Raw genomic sequence first — 26,334 nt, forward strand, 5'->3', positions numbered from 1 at the left:
GGCTAATACGTCGGGCTTTGGGGCCTTTTTCTAATTGCAATAGTAGGCTCGTACTAAGCAGCCCACAGACTACGAAGAAAGGATGTTAAGAACATGTTTAAGAATATACCATGTACCTAGTTGTTTCAAGAGGTTGATCTATTTGGGATAGTCTCGTGGGTTCTTATTCTTACCGTAAAAAACGACCGTGTCTTGTTGCAATTGTACTGATCATTAGTAGGTTTGGTTTTGATAATAGCTACTCATGTTTAGATCGTGACACGAGCCACTCTCTAAGAAACTAGAAAGTACTCTTGACCGTAGTATCATAAAATAGATGAAGCCCTCCACTTTTTCCTACGCCCCGTGATCATGACGTACTTTCTTGATAAGACAGGGTGGTTTAGAAAATGAGGGCAGGTGCGATGCTATCATCGAACTAAACATCATAGTATAAACGACCCTATGGGGCTGTTCCATTAAAGGCATAGTCTGCAGTGGTCTGAATGATCAGAGTTGGCCACTGATTGGTCACAGAGTACCATTGAGTAATCAGTGAGCGTCCAATGAGCATCTACATAGTTTCAGTCATTATTCACGTGACTGATGTTAGCTCATCACTATGAGCTCGTGCTGATATCAACTCTGAGAGCGTGAGTCTGAGCGCCCTGATTAAAGCGGCGGCAGCTCAAATAGGAAAACCCCACCCGCCAGGGAAAATCCGGTACACATAGGCACATATGGGCTGTAGCCGGGGAGGATTTTCCAAATTTGTTTCCAGATTCAATTTGGTCCTAGGCGCTAGAGACAGATTTGACGAGTATGGGAACCATAACAGCAAGATGTAAACAAAAGGTAGGTTGAGGTGACCATGGGGTAATGGAAAATGCGGGATGGACCTACCGGGCCGGTTTATATCGCTTTCAATCGGCAAATTACGTTATATAACCGATGCAATTGGTTTAATTAGTGGGTTCGTTTGTTCGGGGGCCACCTAGGAAGTAAAGGAACTTCAATTCTGTCCGATTACACTTAATAGAATTACAATAGCTTAGCAATTTCTTGAGCGGACCCGCAAAATGGTCGGCTTCCATTTGCTCCCCCGGGTCTCGTTGTGGAACCCGAAAAGTGTCCCGGCCCGGCAAACGCGGGGTCCCCAGGCTGATCTTCCCCATGGAGAAATCGTTTCGGGAAGTTCAACGCGATTGAAGACTTAAAATGTGTCAAGTCTCCTGAAGCATGAGATTGTGAATTGACTCAATTTCAACTTTCACCACTCTTCAGCCTCACAGCCTCACAGCCTTTCCGAAATACCCAGAAATGACCACCGACGAGGTCGCCAGTATACATAACGCTTCCGGAACAGATAAGAAGGACTTCAATGCATCAAATCCGGAAAATTTCGCAGAGGATCGAGATCTTGATACCGAAGAAAAATACAGCAATGGAGAGTCTTATCAACCACCAGAGTTGCAGCGGAGGCTCAAAAGCCGACATTTGCAGATGATCGCGATGGGTAAGTTACTTATCCTAAATGCATTTTCTTTTTTTTTGAATTAATTCTTACAAATCTCTATACAGGTGGTGCCATAGGAACGGGCCTTTTCATCGGTACCGGAACTGCAATTGCTACTGCGGGTCCAGTGGGTGCCTTGATTGCTTATATCTTCGTCGGATCAATTGTTTATTCGGTTATGACGGCCCTTGGTGAGGTCGTTACCTACCTACCTATTCCAGGAGCCTTTGCAACATACGCAAATCGCATTGTTGATCCTAGTCTGGGCTTTGCAATGGGTTGGATTTATTGGTTCTCGTGGGCTTCGACGTTTGCCCTTGAGTTGACGGCTACGGGCCTCATAATTCAGTTTTGGGATGAAAGGATTCCGATGGCCGTCTTTATCGCGGTTTTCTGGGTGGTTATTATCATTCTAAATATGTTTCCCGTCAGCTGTTACGGTGAAATTGAGTTTTGGCTCTCAAGCATCAAGATAATCACCGTCGTCGGATTCATGATATTCGCCATTTGCATGAATGCCGGAGTTGGCCGAGAAGGTTATCTAGGTTTTAGATACTGGGTTCACCCCGGTCCCTTCATTCCTTATTTGATCGAGAACCCAAACCAAGACGCTTTGGCCAAGTTCGTCGGATTCTGGGCTATTCTCATTAAGGCCGGATTTTCCTATCAAGGCACTGAGCTTGTCGGTATTGCCGCAGGTGAAACCGCCAATCCACGGAAGAATGTGCCTTCCGCGATTCGGAAAACCTTCTTCCGAATTGTGTTTTTCTTTATATTCACGGTCTTCTTTGTCGGAATTGTCGTACCGTCTGACGATGATCGTCTTACTTCGGATAGCAGCAGTGCGGATTCAAACTCGTCACCTTTCGTTATCGCCGCACGACGAGCTGGTGTTAATGCCTTACCAAGCATTATTAATGCGGTTCTACTTACGGTAGTGCTTTCTGCTGCCAATTCAAATGTTTATAGTGGCAGCCGAATTCTAGTCGGGCTGGCTAACGAGGGTTTTGCTCCTCGCTTTTTCGCCAAAACAACTAAGCACGGTGTACCATATGCTAGTGTTGGCTTCACGGCTCTTTTCGGTCTATTAGGCTTCCTCAACTTGTCGAATACGGGAGCCACTGTTTTCAACTGGTTGATGCAAATTGCTGGCTTAGCTGGCTTTATCACTTGGGCGTCGCTTAACATTATCCACCTGGCATTTATGAGAGCATTGAAAGCGCGAGGCATATCACGCGACACCCTTCCCTATAAGGCTACCTGGCAGCCATTTTTCTCTTGGTATGGCTTGTTCTTCAATGTCCTTATCATTATCACCCAAGGCTTTACTGCCTTTATCCCAACATTCAGCGTCACGGACTTTTTCATCAACTACCTCAGTCTCATATTGTTTGCGGTACTATACTTTGGCCACAAAATTGCTTTCCGCACAGAATTTGTGAAGCCAATTGAGGCAAATATTGACACTGGTCGATGTGAAGACTGAGGCAAAAGTCTACCCCTGTCTATATGCAGCCAAGAACATTGTAAATAACTTTTGAAAAGTCAATATTGTTGAGACCTCCTCCTCTCTTCCTTCTTTTCCCCAGTTCTTTGTTAATAGCCAATAGGAGATTTTATTGCTCTCTTCTTTCTGTTTCCCTCTCCACTAAGAGAAAATCTCCATCTACTAATTGTAAATGGCAGCCCGTTAACTACAATAAAACGGCCTATAGTGCCTAGTTTAGAACCGAGTACTCATATTTTTCGACCGTAGCGGGAGCAAGCTCTTTATAGCATATATACATTAAATCCCGAAAATACTTGTTCAATCGTAATGCTACAACGAGAAACAAGCCAGGTTAACACTCGGGGGAAATAAAACTCTCAACCGATTACATATCCTCCACACTCATGCCCCAGCATAGCGTTTGATCCGAAAATTGCTCCCCTTTCATGATATGCTGGGATAACGGTGTTAGGCTTTACTTCCACTGCAGTCTCAAACTCAAGTAGAGTCACCGTCTTGCTTTGTCTGCAGTAAAGTATATTGTGCATGCCAGCATCGTCGAGTCGTACTGCAACTTGCCGAAGGGCGTTAATTGTATTGAGGTATTGGGACTTGACATGTGCTCGTTCAAGTTCATTGAGTGTATGCCAGATATCGCAGAGGCGTGGCCCGGAAAGATTGTGTCATTGTTTGAAGAAGTTAAGAGAGCTAACAGAGCTAAGAATAACTTATAGGCCTTGCTCCCTCCAGACGTGGCTTGAGATCCGTCCCAACCGATCAGGTGAGGTTTCAATGTTATGCTCAGGGGGGACTGGTTGGCGACAAACCAAGAAAGATGGGTTATAGCAAATAACTAGCAAGTAAAAGCAAATAACGTTCCCCCCAATCCGGCAAACCATGCCACGTTCATTCATCGTCGTCCATCCTCCGGCTCGTCGTCACCGTCGTCCTCCGCCTCGTTGTCATCGTTCGCCTCCTCCCCCTAGCCTCCTGGGTATCGTCGCGAATTTCTTTGTTGCACGGCCTCATGGCCAAAGACGGGCGTCATCTCTGGTCCACGGGTTGGTGTATGACTTCTTCCCCGTTACATAGTTCGATGCATTCAAAGTCTACCACAGACACAGAAGGCTCATTGTCGTCCTCGTGTTAAAGCACATTATGTGCACCAGGTCCACCCAGACAATTCCCACAGCTCGAAGAACCTTAACAGCAGCCAAAACTTGCTGATAGACGAACTCTTTCTACAGGGTAGATATATCCACCCATCTCCTATCTAACGGCTCTCCCCTCACTTTAGCGAGGACTAAGATGTAGCCATATAAGAATACAGACGAACAGCGGATCACACCTGCGGCATAGGGTGAAGGGAAGAAAGAATACCTCTTAGGGCGCTTCTCGCGGAGAATTTGGTAGGTGATCATCTCGTTCAAATGGCTAGAAGTTTACCACTGTATTAGCTTAAATAGTAGACTTCGGGGGTCAATCCAAACCTTTGAAATTCGGACGGCGTCCAACACTTAGCCATTGCGGGCTGTCCGTGCCAGAGGAGGTCGAAGATCGCCTTCAATTTAGTAATTTATGACCTCGACGGAGTCTATCGCAACGGACTCGTGGCTGCCAAAAAGGATTGTCTGAGGTAGTCAAAGCTACTGCTGGGCTGATGGTAATGGACTGTCGTATAGTCGAGACGTAGCGGGGCCGCTGGCGTCGTAAGGAGTTGACCGGGTCCAAAACAAGAGTCCCGGAGGGTTGTTGTGACCAAATGCGATTGTAAACTGCGGCTTCCGAGTCAAATCTATATATAAATGATTAGTCAAGCCTACCTAATGAAAGTATGCGCCGTAACTCACAACTCTTCTAGTTTAGGTTTCCAGCATTTGATGATTACACGCGTGCCATTCAAGTCAGCTAGCCAAACCGCCTTGGCTTCAACAGTTAGCGAAGCGATGGTTGCAGGGCACTATGACTGATGGGTAACGAAAGCAGAAAGCAAGTATCGGCGGTCCTCAGCGGTCCTTTTGACAAAGACTGTGGAATTGTATGTGGATAGGAAACCATTCGCACGCCTCAGGAACTGTCCAAGACGTTTTCATGCGCAACTTCCACTGTATCTGGCCGCTTTTGTCGATCGTTCGCGCGTCAGGAGAAGTCTGGGTGATGACACATTTGTTACCGTCCCACGGTAAGCATCCTGTTTTGAGACGTGATTCTCTGGATAGCGGGCCATCCGCTTCGGCAGCGACAAGCTCGATCGAATCCTCCATGCCGAGCCTTAGAGAGTTATAGCTTGGATATCAGCGAATCTGATAGAAGACATATTCCGGAGGGGCTTGAATGCTTTCATCAGTAGGTCGTATAGCTTTCGAACGAATCTGCCAGAGACCTAATTCAGTCTCAGCTTGTATGTAACTCGTCTTCATCATGGATGTTGGAAAAGGTCGAAGGCATCTTGAGTAAATGAATTCCACTATTGTATATAGGCTAGGGAGACCCGATCGCTGCGGATTGATGAATTTGCTATGCCGAAATTGAAAATTTTAAGATGCCAAGGCACGAGCCAACTGGTTTTGTGCAGGTTCCATTGCAAAATTTGAAGTGTAAAAGACTTGAAGGGACAACAGAGTTGTTGATGGAAGCTCGAAAAGGAAAGTGGGGCTCCACCAGATGCAGGGGAAAGCTACTCCAAAACGCCTGCCCCCTTCTTCAGTTTTCTAGGCAGACATCATAAAAAGACGGGAAAAGGCTTAATTTGTGGAAACGATACATATGACCGTTGATAGGCGGAAGTGTCTCAGGTAGGGGTTTACGTTGTTATAGTTGAAGATATTGGTATTTGTCTTGCTAGGGATGGTTAGGTGGGTTGTTGATCTTAAGTATCAATTGAAGATGACGCCAGTATGTTTTTCCTATGTGTGTTTTACTTGATGTATGCTGATCTATATAGGGTGGAATTCTAGCACCGCTAGGTTGTCGGGTTATTTTGACTGAGTTGGAGTCTTCTTGAACAAAGAGACTGTGTCGAACTGGTTAATAGATAGTCGACTTGCAAATTGGTTGGTGATCCACGTGGAAGAATAAAGCGCTAGAATGAGCCAAGGAAGCACTCAATAATCAAGGAAACGGGTGATTGACATCAAAATACGATCAAATGACCGCTAGAATGTCCAATTGTCTAATCTAATTCGCTCTCGTGGTATCACATATAGAAAGGGGGAAAAATCGACCCCAAAACGCCTTCTAAAAAAAATCACTGGACACATCTATCCTGGCTTCGTCGCAGGATGTCAGGGATTAACACATTATTGTAGGTTGTATGAAGTCTGCCGTATCCTGGTTGCGTATCCTGCGTATCCTTACAATATAGCCTGCCAATGTTCAGTGATAGCAGCGTCGAATTCGTACATCTTCACGCTCTCCAGAAGCACAAATGATTCGTATCGAAGGCCTCGTTCGCGGTCCCTGCGATGGGACCACTGCTCGACGGTCCCGTTCCACACATCGGCGTAGCCATCGAACAGGGACCTCCAGTAACAGGCTTCGGCGGCGGGGGTCAGATATCGCTCACGGAAGGTCGTCACGCTGTTGTTGGCGATGCGCTTAGCGGCTTCGGTGTTGCTGACCAGGGGTTCAATCTTTTCAGATAGGTCGCTGAAATCGCGCTCGACTTCGACGTAGTTTTGGTTGGGACCATCTGCGACTAACAGATAGTGGTGATGCTGGATGAACTGGAGTTTGTGTGCGACAATGACAGAATTGCATGCCTGTCGGTATTTTAATGAAGCCGAATAAGAGCGACCTATAAATAGAGTGTGTTGTCAGCTGGGTGTCTCCAAAGTCGCGATAGATCATAAAAATTCAACTTACCTTCAACATGCGCAATAAACATATAATGGCAATGATCTTCCATCCTGAGGACGTTGGAACCCGTGCTCCAATCAACCTGCTTGACATCGCCCCACGATTTGTCCCTAGCGGCCTCCATCAACGCGCGTCGCAATTTTGGCGCGAAACTGGGCTTGCCTCGCCAGACCAACCGTGGCGTTTTCTCTGACCAGCGGATGTCCATTCGTTTGATTCGTTCCACCACCTGGTCATATGGCCCCATGTAATTGTCTTGATTGTCCCAGGCCCAGAAGCTAAAATCCGGCATGAGCCAAACCCCTTCTTCAGTAGGCGTCCGCGAAAACACCCAAACAGGCCATTCTGAATTGGTCACATCGTCGACCTTATCTTCCACCGAGAAAACAAATTCAAACTCGGGTCTAGAAGCTCGTTCCGGGTCGGCGGCCAGCGCACGGTGGATTGAGCTCAACGTCCCCATAATTTTCCGTCGGTGGTCCTCGCCCTTGGACCGCGCCGTGACCACGTATAATTGGCCATTAGAAATGAATGCGCGCGCCATACCATGTTGTATCGTGATAGCGTCAAGTTCAGCCGAGGACAAGCGACCGTGTGCAGACCAGAATTTGCCGCCGCGCGCGACATCCTCGAATAACCCGGGGAAGGCAGCTTTGCACTGGCTCTTGTTGAGGGTCTCGTTTTGACCGTCGCGGGCATATTCAAAGGACCAAGCGGGGGAGCTGTCTGTTTGTAGACCGGGTTCTGGACAGGTGAGGCATGTCGAGCATTGGAAGGTGGTGGAGGATTCGCAGGCGCAGTGTCCGGCGGGGATCAACTGGGTGAGAACGGGGTGAATGTATTCTCGGTCGGAGTTCATGCCAAACCAAATGACGATTATGGCGCTGAAGCTCAAGGCGGTTATGACGCACAGAAGCGACAGGCCGCGTCGCGGGCGAATAGGAAATGAGGCTGTCATGGTGAAGATCCAGACTGGCACGGCATGATCTGGAAGTGTCTTGAAGCCCCGAAGGTAAATGAAGGTAAATGAAAGATAAATGAAGGTATTGAAGAGTCAAAGGAGTGTCTAAAGAAGAAACATTAAAGAGAAGGGAAGGGGGGCCGATCAAGGCCCTGAAACATGCCCCTAGAAAGGGCAGTGATGCGCAACTATGGACGATCGCCCCTAAAACGCCTCCAAATTCTTGCGGGCGAGCCTCACAGCCCGACCCCAGTGGGGGCAGCGGCGTCATCATTTCTTTTTAGGGTTTCCGTTTTTTTATTTTATAAATTTGATATGGGAGACATGTATTGATGCATTGTGTTTTGATTGGTTTGATATTATTAGAATTGATTGGATGGGAATAATCCTCCGACATGCATAGAAGAGAGGGATGAGACAGGAAAAGAATAAGAAAATTGCCAAGACACAAAATCAACGTGGACCCTGTTTTTGGTTATGGGGGCGTCCTGGGGGGGCGTCCTGGGGGAAGCTTGTTGATCCTATTTGGGGGCTATTGGTTTATACGAGATACTGTAATACCTAACATTGAAGTAACGTTAAACGTAAATTCCCACTTATATAACACTTTGTTCTGTTGATCTACACTACGTACCCCTAATAGCTAATAGGTGAACCGCTATAGAAGAATAGCACAGCCCCCCCATCAAAGGCTAAATTCAAGTGGAGAGAGCTCTGTTTGAACTACCAGGTACAGTCCATCCATGGATTAAACTAGATAGTATAAGCAATGGCTCTAACAATGTCTGCTTGATTGTCTAGTATGAGATGCATTAACAAAAACCAATTGCCCAACCCCCAGCCAATTTTCCCTGGCAGAAACACCCGTTGCAATGCATGGAAAATAACGCAAAATGTCATCTGGGGAGGATTTAGAGGCTGCGTCATTGTCCAGAGTGACTCCGGTCATGTCGTATCCCCCGACTGCGGCTGGATGGAGCAGGCGTCTCACTAGCATCCATATCTGGGGTAGAAGGTACTGCTGGTCGACGTTGTCGGCTGTGTCGTACACGGCCGAGAGCTCGGCGCAAAAGCCCGTCAGCTTCGTCGTCGAGATCCATTTCAACCTTTTCATCTTCGGCCAGGGGCGTGGCGACATGGCCCGCCTCCTCCGTCCATCCTTCCACAAAGGGCTCCTGACGTCCACGTCGTCGAGACATCTCTTCCGGGGGACTCGGTCTTTGCCCTTATGTTCACGAGACCGATTAGACCCCCGGCGCTTGGAGGCGGCAGCGCTGGCTTCGCGCATACTCTCCTCGAAAGCTGTGCGGTCCTTTTGTCGCCCCTCTAAGGCCCAGAGCTCGAGTGCACGTGAAAGTAATGTACCGGCCACACCTGCACCACCAGCTGCATCGCCGCCGCCACTCGCTCCAAGTACACGCACCGCCTCGTGCAAGGCAGTCACCGCGTCCGTGGTTCGTCCCAACTCCAGTAACACAAGGCCACGAGATGTATGAAGAGAGCCTGTCAGCCCGCGATCTTCGTAGCCCCCAACCCCAGATGCGGTAGCGATCGCCGCTGAGCCGCCCGTACCACCACCCAAAAATGGCGAGTAGCCCATGCTGCTCCCTCCTGCGCCCACGCGGAGACATTCATCAAACTCACGAAGGGACTCGGCCAGACGGCCCATGCGGCGGAAGGCATGGCCTAGATTCGCACGTGTAGCCACCCAGGCACTGGGTTCGCAGTGGAGAGAAGTAGCTAGCGCCAGTGCTTGCCCAAACAATTCGATGGCCCCGCTAAGATGATTCTGGTGGTAAAAGACAACTCCAAGCTCGTTGAGAACCAGTGGGTCCCCGCCGACGGCTGAGACGATACCTGAGGGATTAGGCGTGAGGGAAGGCACAGACCCCGGGGCAGCTCCAGTCGACATAGCGTGAGCGGCACATAGATACTCATGCGCAAGAGACATGTTATTGAGGGCGAGATGTTGCATTCCCAAGAAGAGTTGGGGGAGATGGCTGCCCTGGAAAAGTCGAGCAGCAGTGCTGTACGCTGCGATGGCTTGGTCGTGTTCACCCTCTGCGGCAAAGGTGTGCGCAAATCCAATCCAAGCCGGAGCCGAATGTGGATCTAGTAGTGACGCCTTCGAGAAGAAGCGCCGCGCCTCGGCCACCTTTGATACCGACAGATAGTACACTCCGATTGCCAAGTATGTGTATGGCTCCTCGGGGGAGTGATCCGCGAGCATGTGAGAGAGTAAGAACAGGGCATTTGTGGCACCGGTCTCGTAAAGACAGGCCAAGTGGAGTGGATAAATGGCTGGAGCATGGCCAAGGTTGTTCTGGGCTGGAATGCTGGGATTTGTGGAGGACAGGTCGGTTGATTGAGATGTGGAGAGGATAGAGGATGTCAATTCCAGAGCTTCTGCAAACCGACATTGCGTATACAAAGCTTCGGCGCGGGATAAAAGGATATCGGGGTTCTCTGCAAGATTATAATGCGTGGATAGGGTTTCAGTCGCGTCGGAGAGTATGGTAGGGGAGGAGTATTTCGATAGACGGGTCGTGTAAAGCATCTTCGTAAAGTGGGCGGCCTCTTGTGCCATCATAGGATCTGGGGATGAGACGGAATCAAAGTCTAGTGATTCAAGGAATTCCAATTCTTCCGTGGGAGACATTAAAGAGTTCTTCATGAGCTGGTCAAATGCTTCAAAACACTGCACGTCAATCCGCACGGCATCCTTGTAACAATCCCGGGCACGATCAAATGCGTTCTGCTTGGCGAAGCAGAGTCCCCGTAAATAACACATGGCGGCTTCAAATCGTACATTGTTGGCATCTTCACGTTCTCGCTCCTCGGCTCGATCACTCCGCGGTGTTGCGCTCTTCCCATTACGCAGTGTAACATGGCTTTGGTGTTGGATCTTGCGCCGGGTGTGGTTATTGCGGATGAGGTCGGTGGGGTTGTGTTCACCGAGAATGGAGAGGGCTTGTTCGAATTGATTCTGTTTTATGTAGCAGTGGGCGGCAAGGTAGCGGCAGGCAGTGCTTCGAGAAACGAGATCCTTGCGGGAGAGAAGGGCTAGGGCGCGCGTGAAGTTGTTATTTGAAAAATGGACTTGAGCTAGCCAAAACGCGTCGGAGTCACTGTCTTTGCCAGCAAGTCAGTATCCCTTGTATTGTTGTATATCCATGGTGGTTGTAGTCCTTACTGGTAAGCGCCAGGACTTTGTCCCCAATGTAGATTGCGGAATCATGCTGGCCACGGTTCAACGCGTCCTGCCGCCAGGAGCGCAGGAACCTTTCCATATTGACAGACTGGACGCGTCAAGGAATGGATTCAAAAAGACAATAAACATAGAGATTCCTTTTAACCCGGAGATGTCTACCCAAGCAATGCAAGTAGGCAACTTTCGCATGAGCGGGTCCTTGTCCTATTTTGAACCAAACAGTGGCCCGTGCGTACTTGTGATGCCACCCGCGCAGAAGGTTAACCAGAGTTTGGCCTGGAGCAGCTTGCAGAACATATATCAATGGCTTAATAAATGATTTGATTAAATATTAAAAGCCTGACACTTATAGCAGATATGAAGCTTCAATCCTAAAGCACAGATTACTACATATAGTGTTTGTTCTATCTTGTACCGGGTATAGATCAGTCTATATGGTAGCCCACGTGACTGTCTATGTATACTAATGTACATAGTTATATTCCTCCCCTAATGTACATATGTACATACATTGTAGTATTAATCTGGGGTGTACCTTCCGACTGGGGCGTACCTTCTGACTAGGGCGTACCTTCCCTGTGTTGGCATTCCAATGTTGACACTAACTAAATTCCAACCGTTGAGGTTTCGTACCTAGGTAACGTTCCCTTATCGCGATCAGATCCTGTGAGCATTCGTTATCGCGATAACGTTATCGCATCACGTGGTAAAGCAACATGGGGCCTATCAAGGACCACCCATCCAAGGTTTGTTTTCTCCTTCTACTATCTCCCCCACGACCTCCCCTTTCAGCCAAGGACATCATGGCTGAGCGTAAGGTTCTCTCAAAGTACTACCCGCCGGATTTTGACCCCTCCGCGATCGAGCGCTCCTCCAAGCGCTCTCGCAAGGATGGGAAAAACGAGCCGAAGGTGTCAGCTAGTCGTCTGATGACACCGTTCTCGATGAAATGCACTCACTGTGGCGAGTACATCCCCAAGGGTCGCAAGTTCAATGCGCGCAAGGAAACTCTCGAAGAGAGGTACCTGTCGATTGCAATTTTCCGCTTCTACATCCGATGCACCCGATGCTCCGGCGAGATCACCTTCCGCACCGACCCCAAGAGTAAGTTTGAAATCATCCCGCTAGTTCTTAGCCTTAGAGAAACTAACATTCCCTACTAGACAATGACTACCAGTGTGAGCGTGGTGCGAAGCGCAACTTCGAAGTCTGGCGCGATGACAAAGACGAGAAGTACAACGACGAGACTGAGGAGCAGACCCTCGACCGACTCGAGAAGCAGCACGGCGCAAAGGAAGAGCAGCTCGAACGCGACAAGATGGCCGAACTCGAAGACAAGATGCTCGACTCCAAGCGCGAGATGCAAATCGCCGATGCACTCGACGAAATCCGAACCCGCAATGCCCGCATCGAGCGCAACGAGACTCGTGGCGACGAGGCTGCTGTGGCTACTGCTCAGGAAAAGATCGACGAGGAGGCCCTTCGACTCGCGAAGGAGGAGGAGGAGGACAGAGAGGCTCTTCGCCAGGAGTTCAGGGCCAAGAAGCTTGCCGTACAGAAGGCAAAGCTGGAAGCAGAGCTGGCAGCGCCCCTCCCTCAGTCGTATCCTTTTGAGTGGTTCAAGCGCCGCAAGCTCCCTCGTCGTCGCCCTGCCGGTCCGCTCGGTCTCAAGGCTCCCGGTACCACGATGAAGCCCAAGGAGAATCCAAGCGAGGAATAAGGTTCAACGCATTAACGCCATTTTTTTCTGTCATGGGAACGGAGTTCAAGCGAGCATTTACGGGATCATGATTTGACCACTGGAACCAACATTGTACCACTGGATCAGGCGTTATCAGGTTACGGGATGGAAATTGACAGATAGCAATTCAAATCGAACCATTAATAACTATCAGAGCTAATATTCCGAAGTATCAAAGACATTGTAGAAGGTAATAAAACAAGAAAGAAATCGGTATCACAATCATAGTAACGTGAAGTAAAGCTGCGCACCTCGCCGAAGCGCCCACGCTCAGAAAAACAAACCCAGAGACGAAACCACCGCTTCAGAAATTACAATAGCCATACAGGAAGTTCCCATCGCCAATTGGCAGGACAGAAACAAGCAAACCGACAAGAATCATTGCTCAAAGATACGGCATCCACAATGCATCGCACGACGCCAGGTGCTGGGGGTTGACTGCCTTGGAGATCAGATCGATGGTAGTCTGATTGGCAGGCAAGTTGCCCTCCGGTGGGCTGGCAAGACTGACAGCTCGATTGACGATGATTTCGCTGTTGTTGTAGACCAGATCGCGAAGTTGTCCAGGGGGCAGGACACCTCGGTGATGAGCCGTAGCCCAGAACATCATCTCGTCGCGGACGAAGACGCTGAGCTGTTGCTCCAGCTCGTGTCGCGGCTCCGTCAGGCAGCGTGCGATTGCCATCATTGCACAGGCGAACACACCCTCCGTCGCAATGGGACCCAGAAGGGTCTGAATGTTCGGCGTGAAGCGGAAGGGAACTTGCTCGGGGTTGTAGAAGAACGCCTTGGCTGGGTTGATGGTGGGGATCAACTCGGCACCCCAGATATCGCCTGTTGAACGAGATATCATGATTTTGTTCGGGTATCGGTTGCCTATGTGCATGACGTAGGTCATGAAAGCAATCGCTGCATACTGGTAGGCGAATTGACGACGGAAGAGCCAGAAGTCCGAGAAGTTGGGGTATGTCTGCTGGCAGTATTCTAACACCACAGTACTCGGGACCCATTTGTCTTGAATCGCGGTCAGGATTTCGGTGCGAAGGACCTGTTGCTGATCGGCCGTGCGCTGGGAATTGTTAGCTTTTGATATGAGAAAGGTGTACGGCACACTTACGTTCTGCTTCGTTTCTGCCAACGACCGCATCTTATCCATTGTGAAGAGCACCGGGTCATCCTTGTTAATGCCCTTGCGGCGGCAGTAATCCTCATAAATCCCCTGCATGGAGATATACGAAGAATCGTCGCGCACCAACCGAATGTGTGGTGCTAGAGGAACCATTAACGGCAGGTGGAAGTACAAGTTGCGGCGGCGACTCTCCTTGCGTTTCGCAAGCAGACCATTGAAGATCCGGAACAGTTGAAGAATGCGTTCTTCGCGCCTGCAGTGGCGGGCAGCGGGATGCTGAACGGCAAATGCTTGCATACTGCCGTCGTGTCCGCGGATCTTCAAGCGACGGTGACAGACACCAATGCCTCGGATGAGGTCAACATCGGGAAGGAAGCGGTCGATGCGGACAAAGTCTTGGTTCTTATCCTTGTGTAGTAGGTATTGGCCGGGAACCTCGACCTCATCAAACTTGAGGAAGCGGAACTCACTCAGATGAGGTGAAGAGTTCTCGAGGAATGTGTGCTGTGATCTGCGATCGAGCTTTTCCTCGAACTTGTCACGCCAGCGCCGCAACTTGTGGATGTACTCGTTCATGGTGGGCTTCTTAGTCACAAAGTCCGCCTCGAAGGACTTGCGAATGTGAGCTGGAAGAATTGTCTCTGCGAATCGAGTGATATTGGCTTCTGTTGCGGCAGGCAACTTGAAGTCTTGCGCATAAGATCCAGGCATGCGACCCACATAGGCCAATCCATCGTTCAAGAGAGCAACGATGAGTCGGTAAGCATCCTCGTCGGGGGGACACTTGAAGTTCTTGTGGATCTGGTCCACCATTGTCTCCATAGACAGAGCAAGCAAGGGGAAGGCCGTCTTGAGTCCAGACATGATTTCGTCCGAGTACTCCCAGGGTTTCTTCAGAGGTTCCTTCTCGCCATCCACGAGTGCAGCCTGGTTCTGATTCGGTGTTCCAGTCTGACCTGGCACTTGCAGATGAGTTTGCTGCGCTTGGCCCGGAGTTTGGCCAGCTTGTGGGGATGCCTGCATGGGGTTTTGTGGCTGTGCGGGAGACTGGCTTTGTGCCTGAGCCGGATTCTGTGTAGCGGGAGAGTTCGCAGGCGGAACCGACGGCGAGGCATTGGTCGATGCAGCTGCAGCCTGTGCTTTCTGAGCAGGAGAGCTATCGGCACCAGCAACGGGATTTGGCTTCGTACTTGGCGAGGATCCTTGCTGCTGCTGTCTAGCCCGATTCAACTTCTCCTGCTTCTGGTCATGCTGTTTCTTGATGCTGAGCATGTCCTCTCTGTTCGTGCGAAGCAGGAAGAAGAGAGCCTGTGGGTACAACTTGGCGATTTTGACCAGGACAGCCTTGCAGAGGCGCGCCTCCCGGTGGGACAAGCTGGTGAGAAGTTGAGGAATGAAAGTGATCCAGTACCACACCGGGGTGTCTCCCTTGAAGTTTTCAAACGCACTTGCGATCTTTCCTTCATCGTTGTCCAGGCTGAGAAGCCAGAGAATTCTGCTGAGCAGTTTCCGGGATTTCGCACTCTTGTAAAGGCCAGCCGCCTCCAGATAGCAACTAACAGCATTGCTAGCCAGCTCGTAGTCAGTCGGATCAGCCTTGAAGCGCTGGTCACTGTATTGTCCCCATTCAGACCAGGCCTTAGCAAGGCGGAGATCATAGTAAAGAGCAACTCCAAACGCCTCATTGGCCTCATTGACATGATCAAGCTTTGCCAGGAACATACCCTTGAGCGTGTAGAATTCGGCCTTTTGCTGCGGCCCGAAGTAGTTGAGGTTAGTGTTGTTGATCACATCCAACCCGCTGTTCAGCTCCTTCGGATTCTGGTAGTGACACTTCGCTTGCTCCCGAAGCTTGAGGAAGGCCTCTTGGATTTCAATGTTCGGAAGGGTATAGATACGGCTGAGTTGGTTGATGCAGACCTCTGGCATCTGGTGCTTTCGAGCTACATGGGCGAATCGGTTGATGATCCAGGCTGTTTCATGATATCCGCGGTAGGCGTAAGAGTTGCTAGCCACATTATTCGTCTGTGGGGGCAAGAGACTGAGGTAGGTGCCGTTGATGAGCTGGAAGATGTGCTGACGCCAGGTGACGAGATCTTGCCATGTGTTGATGTCATCCCAGAGATTGGGCAAACGATCTCTCCAAGTTCCGAGAAGCAGCTTGAGCTCGGCAGACTTGGTATCCAAGTTCCTTTCATTTGTCTGAGCCAAGCTGCTACAGATGTGGCTAGCATCGTGCAGCTCAACCAGAAGTTGGAAATGTTGCAGGATGGGAATATGGGCGTTGGTGATGCGCTTTGGCAATTGAAGCCACTTACGAATGGAGAGCTGGATAGACTCGTCACAAACGCTGTTGAAGTCCTGGATATTGTCCTTCTTCGTGTGGTATTGGAGAAGGGCCATGAAGGCCTGGAAGAACGTGCGTCTGGGAGTTGGGGCATCGGATACAGACTTGATCAATGACTCAAGCTGCTCGCGGTTACCCTCGCTCTGCCAGTTCTCGATGTTCCTCCAGGCAGCCTCCAACAAGAGGTCGTTCAGATTCTCATGCTTGGCGAAATCGCTCAGAATCTCCCACTGCTGGAGCTTCTGGGCGCAGATCAGCCAATGATCTTCCCACACAAAGTATTCGCCCTGTGAGAATGGCATGGCACCGGAACGGGCCTTGATTTGGGCATTCTCGTAGAGTTGTTGAGACTTGTCCCACATTCCTTGTTGCTCGTACGAAAGCGCGGCGTTAGTTTCAACAAACTTGCAACGGCGGCGCCAGGTTCCGTAGAAGAAGTCGTCCTCTTGAAGACCTGCGTATACCTCCACAAGAGCATCGAGGTTGCTTTCCCGTACGGTAGGCGTGTCAATGATGGGATTAATGGCAGTTTGTTCAAGGTAGGTAGCAGCAGTGTACCATGCGTCATACGTTCGGCTGAGATACTTGACAACATGGGGAGGAATTTTGAACCGGGGACTGGCACGCACAGTACCCTCCAAAAGAGCTTGCACGACGTTGGGCCGCTTGTCGAGTTGTCTATGGTGGTACTCACGAGTAAGCAACGTGACCATGTCCTTCTCTAGATCAATGCAGTCTTTATTGGACAATGTGGACCAGAAGAGAGGGAAGATAGTAGTCCACAGCTGGTAGGCAACATTCGAATCGGTATGTTGAAGCTGACATAAAGGCTCAATCAGATCGCGAACTCTGACATCGCCAATATCCGACATGAATCGTCTCCGCTCTGCGACGAAAGTCTCCAGCTGGTTGTCAACCATGATATCGGCCTTCCTGGGATCTTTATCGCCGCTGCCAAAGAGGAATGACACGGGGAAGAGGGTGAAGTCCTCGGGGTGCAGGCGGGCAGTAGTGGTCATGTCCACACATCCAAGCACCAAATGGGATGCTTGGGCCAGCCAGAAGGAGTCAGCGAGCGTATCCCAGTTCTGGCATGTAAGGACATAGCTGAGACGCGAGCTCGCAAGGCGAGTCAAACTCCGATCGAAGATTTGCATGAAGCGGTTTCGCATTTCCACGTCTTGAGCTCTTGCGCCGATCAGGAAAGCATGCTCCAGACGGACTGTCAATTCAGTCCGAGTGATTTTTGAGTCTTCGTAAATTCGAATGACAAGATCAAGGAATTTCTTTAGCATTGTCTGATCAGGTCGGGATTCGAAAAGCAGCATCTTATGCAGAACAGCCGTCTTCTCCTTCAGGGTGGGCCATGACTCAGTGGAATGGAAGATCCACGATTCTGCCATGCCCAAAATCTTGCTGCAGAGCTCGATATTTTGTGAGCGCTCCACAATCTGTGCTAGGACGCTCAGGAATGGACGACGTTGGTCGCCAAGATGAGACATTCTAACAGAGATAAGCTCAATAGTCTTGAGAATGAGATCAACTCCAATCTCAAACTCTTGCTGATCAGTAGTTGGAGCTCCTTCGGCGGGCTTAGTGCCGTTCGTCAGCTGGGTGCCATTCTGGGTTGAAGCAGCAACATGGTCCTTGGCGAGCTTTGTAGAGAAGGCCTTCATCACTGCGGGAATGTGTGCATCGATCTCAGCGGGCTTGATCTTTGAGAGCGTCCACAAGATGTTCAGGCTTGACACGTAGTTGCTGGCAGAAAGTGTTTCGGTGGCAATGGCAGACAGATATGAGCCGAACTCCGAAGGCGTCCCCTCCGTGTCCATCGCATCCTCGTCATCGGGCTGTTCATCTGGAATGGCCTCGAGAACACGACGTACAGGAGACGGCAGCTTGTGCAAAACATCCATGTCGTCTTCTAGTCCATGTAGACAATCCTGAATCTCTGGGTTGTCCGACTTCAAGGGCTTCTCGAGAAGCTTCTGGATAGTAGGAAGACGAGCAGCAATCCACTCATTGGGTTTGGCCGCGATAAGGACCCTGACGACCTGCAGCGTGTTGACCATGTAGGTGATTTTATCCTCGACTTTATCACCCTTGTCACCCACTAGGATTGGCTCGGTCACCTTTTGGTAGAGATCAATGTCAAGATCGCCCCAGTATTCGGGGGAGAGAAGGCTGCGAAGCAAGTTAATAGCCTTGTTGATCATTTCACCAGTGGGCACAGGGTTTTGCTGCTTTGTCGTGGGCATTTGGCGAAGCTGGGCAGCTGGAACCAAGAAGCGCTCGGGAATTGTGGTGATGAAGGTAATGAGGTACTTGATCAATGACGCACGCAAATCGTTGGGCACAGTGTAGTCCGATCGCTCTCGGCTACTAGGAGGACCAAGAGCGGATGACGGCGATGGCTCTTGGGCTTCCTCCAGCTTGCGTTTCCTGGCAACTGGAGACTCAGATGTGCCATTGGCCAAGTGGCTGGCCTCGGCATTCTGGGCCCGTTTTTCTTCCCAGTGCCAAATCAGGCTAATCAAGTTCAACGCGAGCTTCTTGCTGTCGTTGGAGGTGTTTGGTGGACCCGTGATCTTGACTAGGGATGGGACAATGAGAGGTACAAAGTGCTCCCTTGACTCGTAGAAAAGATCAGGTTGCCGAACCAAGAACTGGAAGATGCTCATAACCTGCTGGAGGTTGGCGGTTTCCTCGGCTAGGATACGACGGGGCCATTTAGCCCACAGGGGGTACCGTGCCTCTGCTCCAGAGCTGTTGGCTGTTCGTGTGGGGAGGACAGGAGCCAGGACATCAAGAGCCTGCGTAACAAGGGCTCTGCCTTCGTTCTGGTGAGCCCTGAGCAACGCGACATACACCTGGATCACAATCTTGAATGGCGTCTCGTAGTGCGCAATGAAGTAACTGATCAAAACGTAGGCACCGTACTTGTTGATGATATCCTCGAGTCGGATGTAGTTCCAGGCAAACTTGATGATGTCTTTGCGGGAGTCCTGCACCGTTTGTGAATGATACTTGATCAACAAGGCTGACAGCTGGAGTAACTCCATGCGTGAGTGGTCGACGCCAGCTTGGTTTGACTCCTCGCTCAGATCAGCCAGCTGCGGCTTCCACAAACGACTCTGGATAGACTCGGTCATGCTCTTATCCATCAACTTAGGCGTGTTTGGGGGGCTATTCCAAGTAACCTGGACGTCCATGGCAAAGATCGGGTTGACCAGGTGGCGGAAGGCATAAGTCTTGGTCTTCTGCGGGCAGCTCTTCTGGCCATAGAGGTCAAGACAGCGCATAATAACAGAGCGCCGGTAATCAATGGACTCATTGGAGATGATGCTCTTGTAGATGAACTTGGGAAGCGCAAGCGTACGTTTCAACTCATCGGCAGAAAGTCCGTCGATCACTTCAAACAGGAAGTCCAGATCGTGGGTGGCCTCCGCCAAGTACATGGTGAAGATATCCATCAGTTGGTCTTCGGCTTGCTCCACTCGGAGTCGCTCATCAGCCGGCAGACTGTCGCCGCGGAGCTTCCTCTCCAGGTCTCTGCCGGAAGTCAGGAGCTTGTTTCTCATCTCTGCGTGCGAGACCAACCAACGCTTGGTTGAACTGTAGGAACAGAGGGAGTGTGCGACATAGACTCCGTTAATAGCTGCAGTGTTCTTGCCATCACCAGCGTCCTGACCAAAGGCGGCAGCGGAAAAGCCATCCGTGTCAGCGACGATGGCGTTCCGCAGTCCTTCACTCTCGGGGTCCGCCAGGATCTGTCCGAAGAATCGTCCAAACCGCTCATCCTTGAAGCGCGCAAAGAAGAATGCGAGACTCTCTTTTGGGTAGCGATTGAGATACTTCACAAGTGGCTTTCGGAACGGACTGTGTGACGTTCTTCGAAGCTTCAATTCGAGATCCAACACCTTGTTGACAAGGTGCTCCATGAAAGAAGTGGCGGCTGGTGGAAGTAGATGGAAAATATTGAAGATGGCAGCGACGATCTTCATCGCCGAGTTTTGCTCAACGAGGCTGAAAGACACCTTCTGCAGCACGGCATCATCCGCGATGACTTTCATATGGTCAAGCAGACGAGCGCCGATCTCAACTTTGAAATAGTTGGTCAGCAGTGTCAGAAGGCGAGCAAGACCATCTAAACCAGCAACACTGAGGCGCTTGGGATCCTGGAGGTTCATGAGGATAGGGCGCAGTCCATTCTGCAACAGATCCTTAGGAAGCTTGTTGGTTTGGGTCAGGACATCACGGAGACCCGCATTCGCGGCTTCGATCACCTCCTGTGACTTTGAGTAGAGTGACTTAAAGAAGACAGAAATTATGCGAGCCCTGCTCGTGTTTTGCGGCGTGTTGGCGAACTCCGAGAAGCTCATTGCCATAGATAAGAGGCGAAGACAAGCGACACGGAGATTCACAATCATATCTGCAGTCTTGAACTCGTTTGGCTTAGACGCTAGAGATTCATCATCAGCGTCAGCGAGGGCAAGAGATTCCAGCATCAGACGGTTCAGCGGTTCATTGAAGGTGACGATATCGTTGTGAAGGCCGAGGCAGTACGTGATGGCATCGATGAAACCGATCTGTGTTGGGAAAGGCAGAGCACGCAGAGGCTTGTTGAAGATTGACTGCAAGAGACGATCTCTAACGGGAAGAATAAGCTCATGCACCTCACAGCCAAGAACATCCTTCAGTGTGGTGAAGCAACGACGAGCAGTTTCCCGAACATGTTTATTCATGTGCGCGAGCTCAAAGACGAAGAAGCCAGACAGAGCATACAAACGGCTCTTCTCATTCTTCAAATCGTCTTTGGGGATGAGCTTGCCGCATCGTCGCAGCATTAAGGTCATTGTCTCTTGTGACTGAAGCCTCGTAGCAGCAGGGAGATCCGCAGGCGTGTCCTTGATAACATACATCAGAGCCCGACAAAACTCGACATGTCGCTCATAAAGCCATGTATCTCCCAAGTCCAGCTTGGTTGAAAGCAGGCTGATTCCCAGGCTGCCACCGGCTTTGGTGAACCACTCTTCACTGTAGCAGCTGTGGCAGAAGACACGGCCCAGATGCACGAAGAATGGGAGCTTGGCTGCTTTCTCGGGTGATCCGAAGATGACGCCCGCGGCATCCTTCACAACCACCATTGCCTGCTCAGCTGCTTCTCGGACATGGACCTCATCGGATGACAAACACTCGACTAAAGCCTCGGCGAGAATCCTGGAGTCGAGGTATACAGGGCCTTCCCCGTTTGCAACGTCAAAGGCTTTGCGACCGTGTCGGACTTGAGCCAGGGCACGACCGACCTCTACAAGAGCAAAGTGCTTGCAAACATCCGCCACAAAGGCTGTGGCGGTTTGCTCGAGCTCAGGAATAGTGGTGGCAAAGATACAAGCCTTGATCAGCTTCTTCACTGTTGCTTCCTGCGCAATCTTCTTCGGAATAGAGGCCGACCTTTCGGACTTGTCAAGAATATCTGCCATAGCACCCGGCTTATTCTCGAAGAGATCATTGGCATGGAGTCTGATCAAGATTGCCAAGTCTTCGGGGATGTTGTCGTAACCGATTTGGAGCTTGAGGTGAGAGCTGAGCATGCGGTAAGCTTGCTGCTTGTAGTAAATGTCCGATGCTTTCCCCGAGTCCGTCTTGGGAACCTCCATGAGTTTACCCGCAGCGAGATCAATGCCGATATCTATGGGGAAAGGCCGCTTCTCGTTCGGGCCGATAAGCCTGATATCGAAGCTCGGGTTATCATCAGAAAACTGCTGGAACGATAATTCAGGCGGGTGGTTGAGGAACTTCCGATTACGTCCGCCAAGTTTTCCCAGGATGCGCATAGTGGTGTGTGCGTGGAAGTGGTTGTAAGGTGATGGGCGCAGGTGGTCCCAGAGTGCAGTCATCAGCTCGTCCATTATTGGGCCCATGATTGGATCCAGGTAGTCCGCCGTGAGGTTGTCCACGCAGAGTTCCAGAGTGCGCAAACCCTGACCGACAAGATCAGAGTCGGCACGCAAGGCGACCACGATTGGACGCATTAAATAGCTGAGATGAGGGAGGAGATGGCTGAGCCGGGCAGGAACGGTGAGGGTGAGTTCCACATAGAGATCCCGTTCTTGCGGCTTGCGAGCTGCAAGTAATAGGTTATTGAACGTTTCGAGAAGCATCTCTAAAAGCGGGAGGATCTCTTTGTACAGGAGCTCGAATCGTCCCCCACCAATGCTTCGGAAAAGAGACCTCAGAAGAAGGAAGTAGTTCATAGGTTCCTCGGCTGTGACTGAAAGCTCAATGCACTTGGTTACGATCTTTGTCACATGCGGGTGGAGGACCTGCTCATTTTGCACAGAAAACAGGGTCACGGCCATGAAGGAAAGCTTAAACATCCTCAGGAGTATCTTTGCCTTCGTCATATCTGACGTCCCGACCTCATCAATGCGTTCCATAAGATACTGCAAGACCATACCAGAGAACGCGGGGGAAGTGGCCTCGCTAGCCAGGAAGAACTGGGGCAGGTGAAGGAGAGCCCCATGTTCAAACATGAGCTCGTGTAGGTACGGGATTTCGGAATGGAAGACTTCGTGGAAGGTTGCGGTATCAATGCAGTGGAAAACAGTGCCAAAACTTTCCAGAAGCTCCTTTTCTTCACGCGACATTGGCGCAGTGTACTGACTTGCAAGGAAGTCAAATGGAGATGCGTAATTCATCTCAGGAGGAGACTGGTCGACCCCATAGTAGCGGAACACACGAGCTCCCTCGTGGAAGAGCTTCTTGATCACACTAACTTCCTCTGCATTGTAACCGTACGAAACCTCCGACCAGTTGATGGGAACACTGTTCGGGTCGATTTGAACATCATCTGGGTTACAATTCTTCAATTGCCGGAAGATATTCTTTAACCCATTGATCAAGTTTCGGAAGAGGAAGATGTTGTCGCCAACTGGGTCACCTCCACGATCACGCGGACTAGATGTCTTGATAGGAGAAGCCGAGAAAATGTCAATCTCATCCCAGTCCGGTGGCTGATCCTTCTCAGCGAGGTAGTTCTCGGCGCACGGCTCAGTGTCCTGTCGGAAAACTTTATACGCCCTGGAAACCTTGACAGCGTTCTTGAACTGGTGGTTCATCGATGCGAATTTGTCACCAATAGCATCTAAAATCATGATTAAGAAATACCGCGCCTCACGCTTGTCTTCTAGTTTGGAGATATTCTCTGCCATGTTCAAAAGAAGCTTTGCACTCATTGTCTGGAAGCTGGTGCCAGGGAAATCGTCGTGGAGGTTTTTGGTATAGACTTCGACCGTTCGCCGTATCTGGTCGCGACTTAGATGGTCACGGACATGGTGTATTAAATCAGCCAACATGCTGTAAGCCAATGGTCTCATAGTCTCATAGACAGTAAGGCCATCTCCGATGAGAGTCCGCTCGTCTAAAAGCTCATCAATCTTCTCAAGGAAGATCTTGCGGTAGTTAAAGTTGATGATATGACGAATGGCTACCAGCAACTCCTTCCTTGCACCTGACTTCTCTCGTGGACAATCTTGAAGGAGACGCACGACGACAGAAGGAAGCGTGGGAAGGAAGTCCTGTAGCTGATGGGCATAGAGACGCAACAGATATGCCAAGAAGCTCATGGTCTTCACCTGGGCCGTAATGAACTCTCCAAATGCAGCGCGATTTTTGATTTCCTTGCACACACCCGTAAATATTGTGCCTTGGGCTGCTGCTTCTGCGTGTGCCTTTTCCTGTGGCTTCGCCTGAAGCAGCAAAATCGTTTTGATGAGCGGCACGAACAGCTTGACGTTGGCCGGCACCGACGCGCGGTGTGTCTGGAATATTGAAACGACGATAATCGGGCACTCTGCGAGGACCTTGAAAGATTGCATGCCCTTGAGGAGAACATTGCTCGACTGCTGATCAGGTCCTAGATCTGACACCGAGGTGGCAGGCGAGCTTGGTCGAGGAGACTGGAAGTTCTGTGATGTTGCGTTGGGCGTCGATGGCATTCCCGAGGGTGTGGCCTGGTTGGGAGTGTCGAAGGTATCCCGAACCACTTGCTCCATAGTCTGAAACATTTCCTGGATAAGCTCCAAGAAAGCCTGCACCCGGTGTGCGGTGGCCTTGGCTTGGTTCCTCTCCAAATCCATGATTGTCTTCATGCATAGCACCGCATTATCTTCGTTCTCGATCCGCGCGAGTTCCATCAACAGATCGACCATATCGACGGCGTACGGCTCCACGTCGGGTGAGCCCATCGGTAATCGGTGTAGTGTCTCGAGGATACAGTTTCGTAATTTCTAATCGATGACCAGAGTGGTTAGCCCATTATGCGCAACATTCACCGAGGGCAAGCTTGTGCCAAAGAATCTCACCTGGTCGTAAGACATGCTGAAAAAGACCGGGTCTCCCTTCAAAATAGTTTTGAATACCGGCCATAGCTTCGCTAGGAATATGGGGTAGCTTGCGCCTGAGCATAGGGGCTCAATGCTGTCTCGTAATTCGGTAGCGACATTGGCTCGGACTTTGACGTCTATTGAGATAACGAGGTAATTAGCACAGGGACGGTACAACAGCTCTATTTGGTGCAGATTTCATCAACATACCCAGCTTCTCGTCGCCGAGCTTGCTGGCGTAGATATCTATGTTTCGCTCCATCGCTTTGGTCCGACCCTTCTCAAGGGCTGACGACTAATTGGAAAGAAACAGCAATGACGGCCGGGCCAAGAGGCCGGCTGAGGAGAGCGGAGTGTGCGCAGTCTTCCCGGGGGGAATTGGGCTCTCATATGTTGCGTTGTGGAGTCACGGAAGCTCTGTGGACTCGGTCGATATGCGAAAAGATCGGAGACGGTAGAACTTAAAACGAAGGAAAGCATCAAGTCATTTGCTCTTCCAGGAAAATAAACTGCCTAATCCATTGAAATAAATCAAGTCCGGACAGCAAATGAGTGAATCGAATTACCCCGCGGGGAGGAGAGGTTGAGGGAGATGGGGAGAAAGTTGGGGATTTGTATGCGGCGCGATATTCACGAGAGCAGAACAGAGGACGCGGGCTATCGCAGAGACCCCGAAAGAAACACTAGTCCGCATTTGGTAATTATCTCGGTGGTGGTTGTTCCGCTCCGAGCCCCTTCAAGGTACAGCCCTGCCGAACTATAACTACGGCTTCAACTTTCATTAATTGAGTTGCCTTTTTTTGGTTAGTTGTGAGCTCTTTATATGTCTCTATGTCTCTTGGTTTTGTCCTGCCTCTTCTCTATGGCTGCTCTCATTGAATTGCAATAAAATATATAAATATATGCATCGCTCCACGAGTACCTAGCGCTGGAGAGTACTTTGGAGTCGGTAAGCACAGGCTGCAGAAGGAATATTGCGCGTATTTGCTGTATAATCTGTCTTCACATATTCTAGAGACCCAAGATGGACCTCATCTGCCAGCCAATCATTGGTCTGGTATCATGGGTTATGACGAGCTTATAGAACAGAGTATAAGAGACCCGAAGTAACAGATGTACGTATGTAGTCATGGAGTCAATCAACGTACTCGTACATGTTTAGCTGGTTCTTTACCCTTGGGAGAGCCCTGTTCACGGAGAGCACAGTTGAACTCTTGATTCCGAGAGGTGTGGCCCACATATTGTCCACCAAAGATATATATAACTGTGCGACGAATTCTCAATCTGTCACGACAACACATAAATTGAGCAATCTTTATCACCTTGGCTCTATGAAGTTCTTTAGATGTAAAAACCAAAAAACTGTCAAAATTATTTACTAAGTGAAATATACAAAAACGCCACCAAAAGACCCCCAACAACACGCCCGAAGGGCGGTAATTATGACTTTCTCCGTGTAGTAACATTGATATCCCCAATCAATCTAGATCCTTCATCAAAGTTTAAAGTACGCTCGTACATCATCATGAAGTGCAGGAGTAGACTGAACTTTTGCCCGGGAAACGACCCACATGCAGTCATCTTTCATCTTGATGGCCCCCGACAGCCCCTCGTAATCATCGTATCCACATCCGACGGGCATCAGCCCCCGCATTCGGGAGACCATACTTATTATCCCACCTTATACGAGTTTCTATAAAGATTTCAGGGACTTTG

At 50.1% G+C, this 26,334-nt stretch overlaps 7 protein-coding genes across 7 annotated transcripts; 2 read left to right on the top strand and 5 right to left on the bottom strand.

Moving 5' to 3' along the window:
- Positions 1-1,299: 1,299 nt before the first annotated feature.
- Positions 1,300-2,981, top strand: N7471_007066 (uncharacterized protein; the record flags this gene model as incomplete). Its single annotated transcript, XM_057279785.1, has 2 exons — positions 1,300-1,495; positions 1,561-2,981. 2 exons carry the CDS (start codon positions 1,300-1,302, stop codon positions 2,979-2,981), a joined length of 1,617 nt encoding a protein of 538 aa, XP_057134045.1.
- A 380-nt stretch (positions 2,982-3,361) lies between these two features.
- On the bottom strand, positions 3,362-3,621 carry N7471_007067 (uncharacterized protein; the record flags this gene model as incomplete). Its single annotated transcript, XM_057279786.1, has 2 exons — positions 3,362-3,509; positions 3,554-3,621. The coding sequence occupies 2 exons, from the start codon at positions 3,619-3,621 to the stop codon at positions 3,362-3,364; spliced, it is 216 nt and encodes a 71-aa protein (XP_057134046.1).
- A 472-nt stretch (positions 3,622-4,093) lies between these two features.
- N7471_007068 (uncharacterized protein) lies at positions 4,094-5,248 on the bottom strand (the record flags this gene model as incomplete). The annotated part of the gene is given in 8 exon segments (XM_057279787.1): positions 4,094-4,225; positions 4,277-4,418; positions 4,475-4,545; positions 4,593-4,779; positions 4,835-4,944; positions 4,963-5,012; positions 5,049-5,058; positions 5,147-5,248. The coding sequence occupies 8 exon segments, from the start codon at positions 5,246-5,248 to the stop codon at positions 4,094-4,096; spliced, it is 804 nt and encodes a 267-aa protein (XP_057134047.1).
- Positions 5,249-6,337: 1,089 nt separating this feature from the next.
- Positions 6,338-7,800, bottom strand: N7471_007069 (uncharacterized protein; the record flags this gene model as incomplete). The annotated part of the gene is made up of 2 exons (XM_057279788.1): positions 6,338-6,780; positions 6,849-7,800. 2 exons carry the CDS (start codon positions 7,798-7,800, stop codon positions 6,338-6,340), a joined length of 1,395 nt encoding a protein of 464 aa, XP_057134048.1.
- A 926-nt stretch (positions 7,801-8,726) lies between these two features.
- N7471_007070 (anaphase promoting complex subunit CDC16) lies at positions 8,727-11,093 on the bottom strand (the record flags this gene model as incomplete). The annotated part of the gene is made up of 3 exons (XM_057279789.1): positions 8,727-9,028; positions 9,094-10,935; positions 10,997-11,093. The coding sequence occupies 3 exons, from the start codon at positions 11,091-11,093 to the stop codon at positions 8,727-8,729; spliced, it is 2,241 nt and encodes a 746-aa protein (XP_057134049.1).
- A 698-nt stretch (positions 11,094-11,791) lies between these two features.
- On the top strand, positions 11,792-12,898 carry N7471_007071 (Saf4/Yju2 family protein). The gene is made up of 2 exons (XM_057279790.1): positions 11,792-12,118; positions 12,178-12,898. The coding sequence occupies exons 1-2, from the start codon at positions 11,818-11,820 to the stop codon at positions 12,732-12,734; spliced, it is 858 nt and encodes a 285-aa protein (XP_057134050.1). The 5' UTR covers positions 11,792-11,817; the 3' UTR covers positions 12,735-12,898.
- A 242-nt stretch (positions 12,899-13,140) lies between these two features.
- On the bottom strand, positions 13,141-24,880 carry N7471_007072 (histone acetyltransferase TRA1; the record flags this gene model as incomplete). The annotated part of the gene is made up of 4 exons (XM_057279791.1): positions 13,141-13,824; positions 13,873-24,522; positions 24,598-24,755; positions 24,829-24,880. The coding sequence occupies 4 exons, from the start codon at positions 24,878-24,880 to the stop codon at positions 13,141-13,143; spliced, it is 11,544 nt and encodes a 3,847-aa protein (XP_057134051.1).
- Between the last annotated feature and the right edge of the window lie 1,454 nt (positions 24,881-26,334).

Source organism: Penicillium samsonianum (genome assembly GCF_028829775.1).
Source record: "Penicillium samsonianum strain IBT 33392 chromosome Unknown utg000004l_segment0_segment0, whole genome shotgun sequence".
Classification (NCBI taxonomy): Eukaryota; Fungi; Ascomycota; class Eurotiomycetes; order Eurotiales; family Aspergillaceae; genus Penicillium; species Penicillium samsonianum.

Coding starts and splice junctions, on each gene's coding strand:
- N7471_007071 (XM_057279790.1), top strand. CDS start 11,818: ATGGCTGAGCGTAAGGTTCTCTCAAAGTACTACCCGCCGGATTTTGAC. Junction 12,119..12,177: donor CTTCCGCACCGACCCCAAGA/GTAAGTTTGAAA, acceptor ATTCCCTACTAG/ACAATGACTACCAGTGTGAG.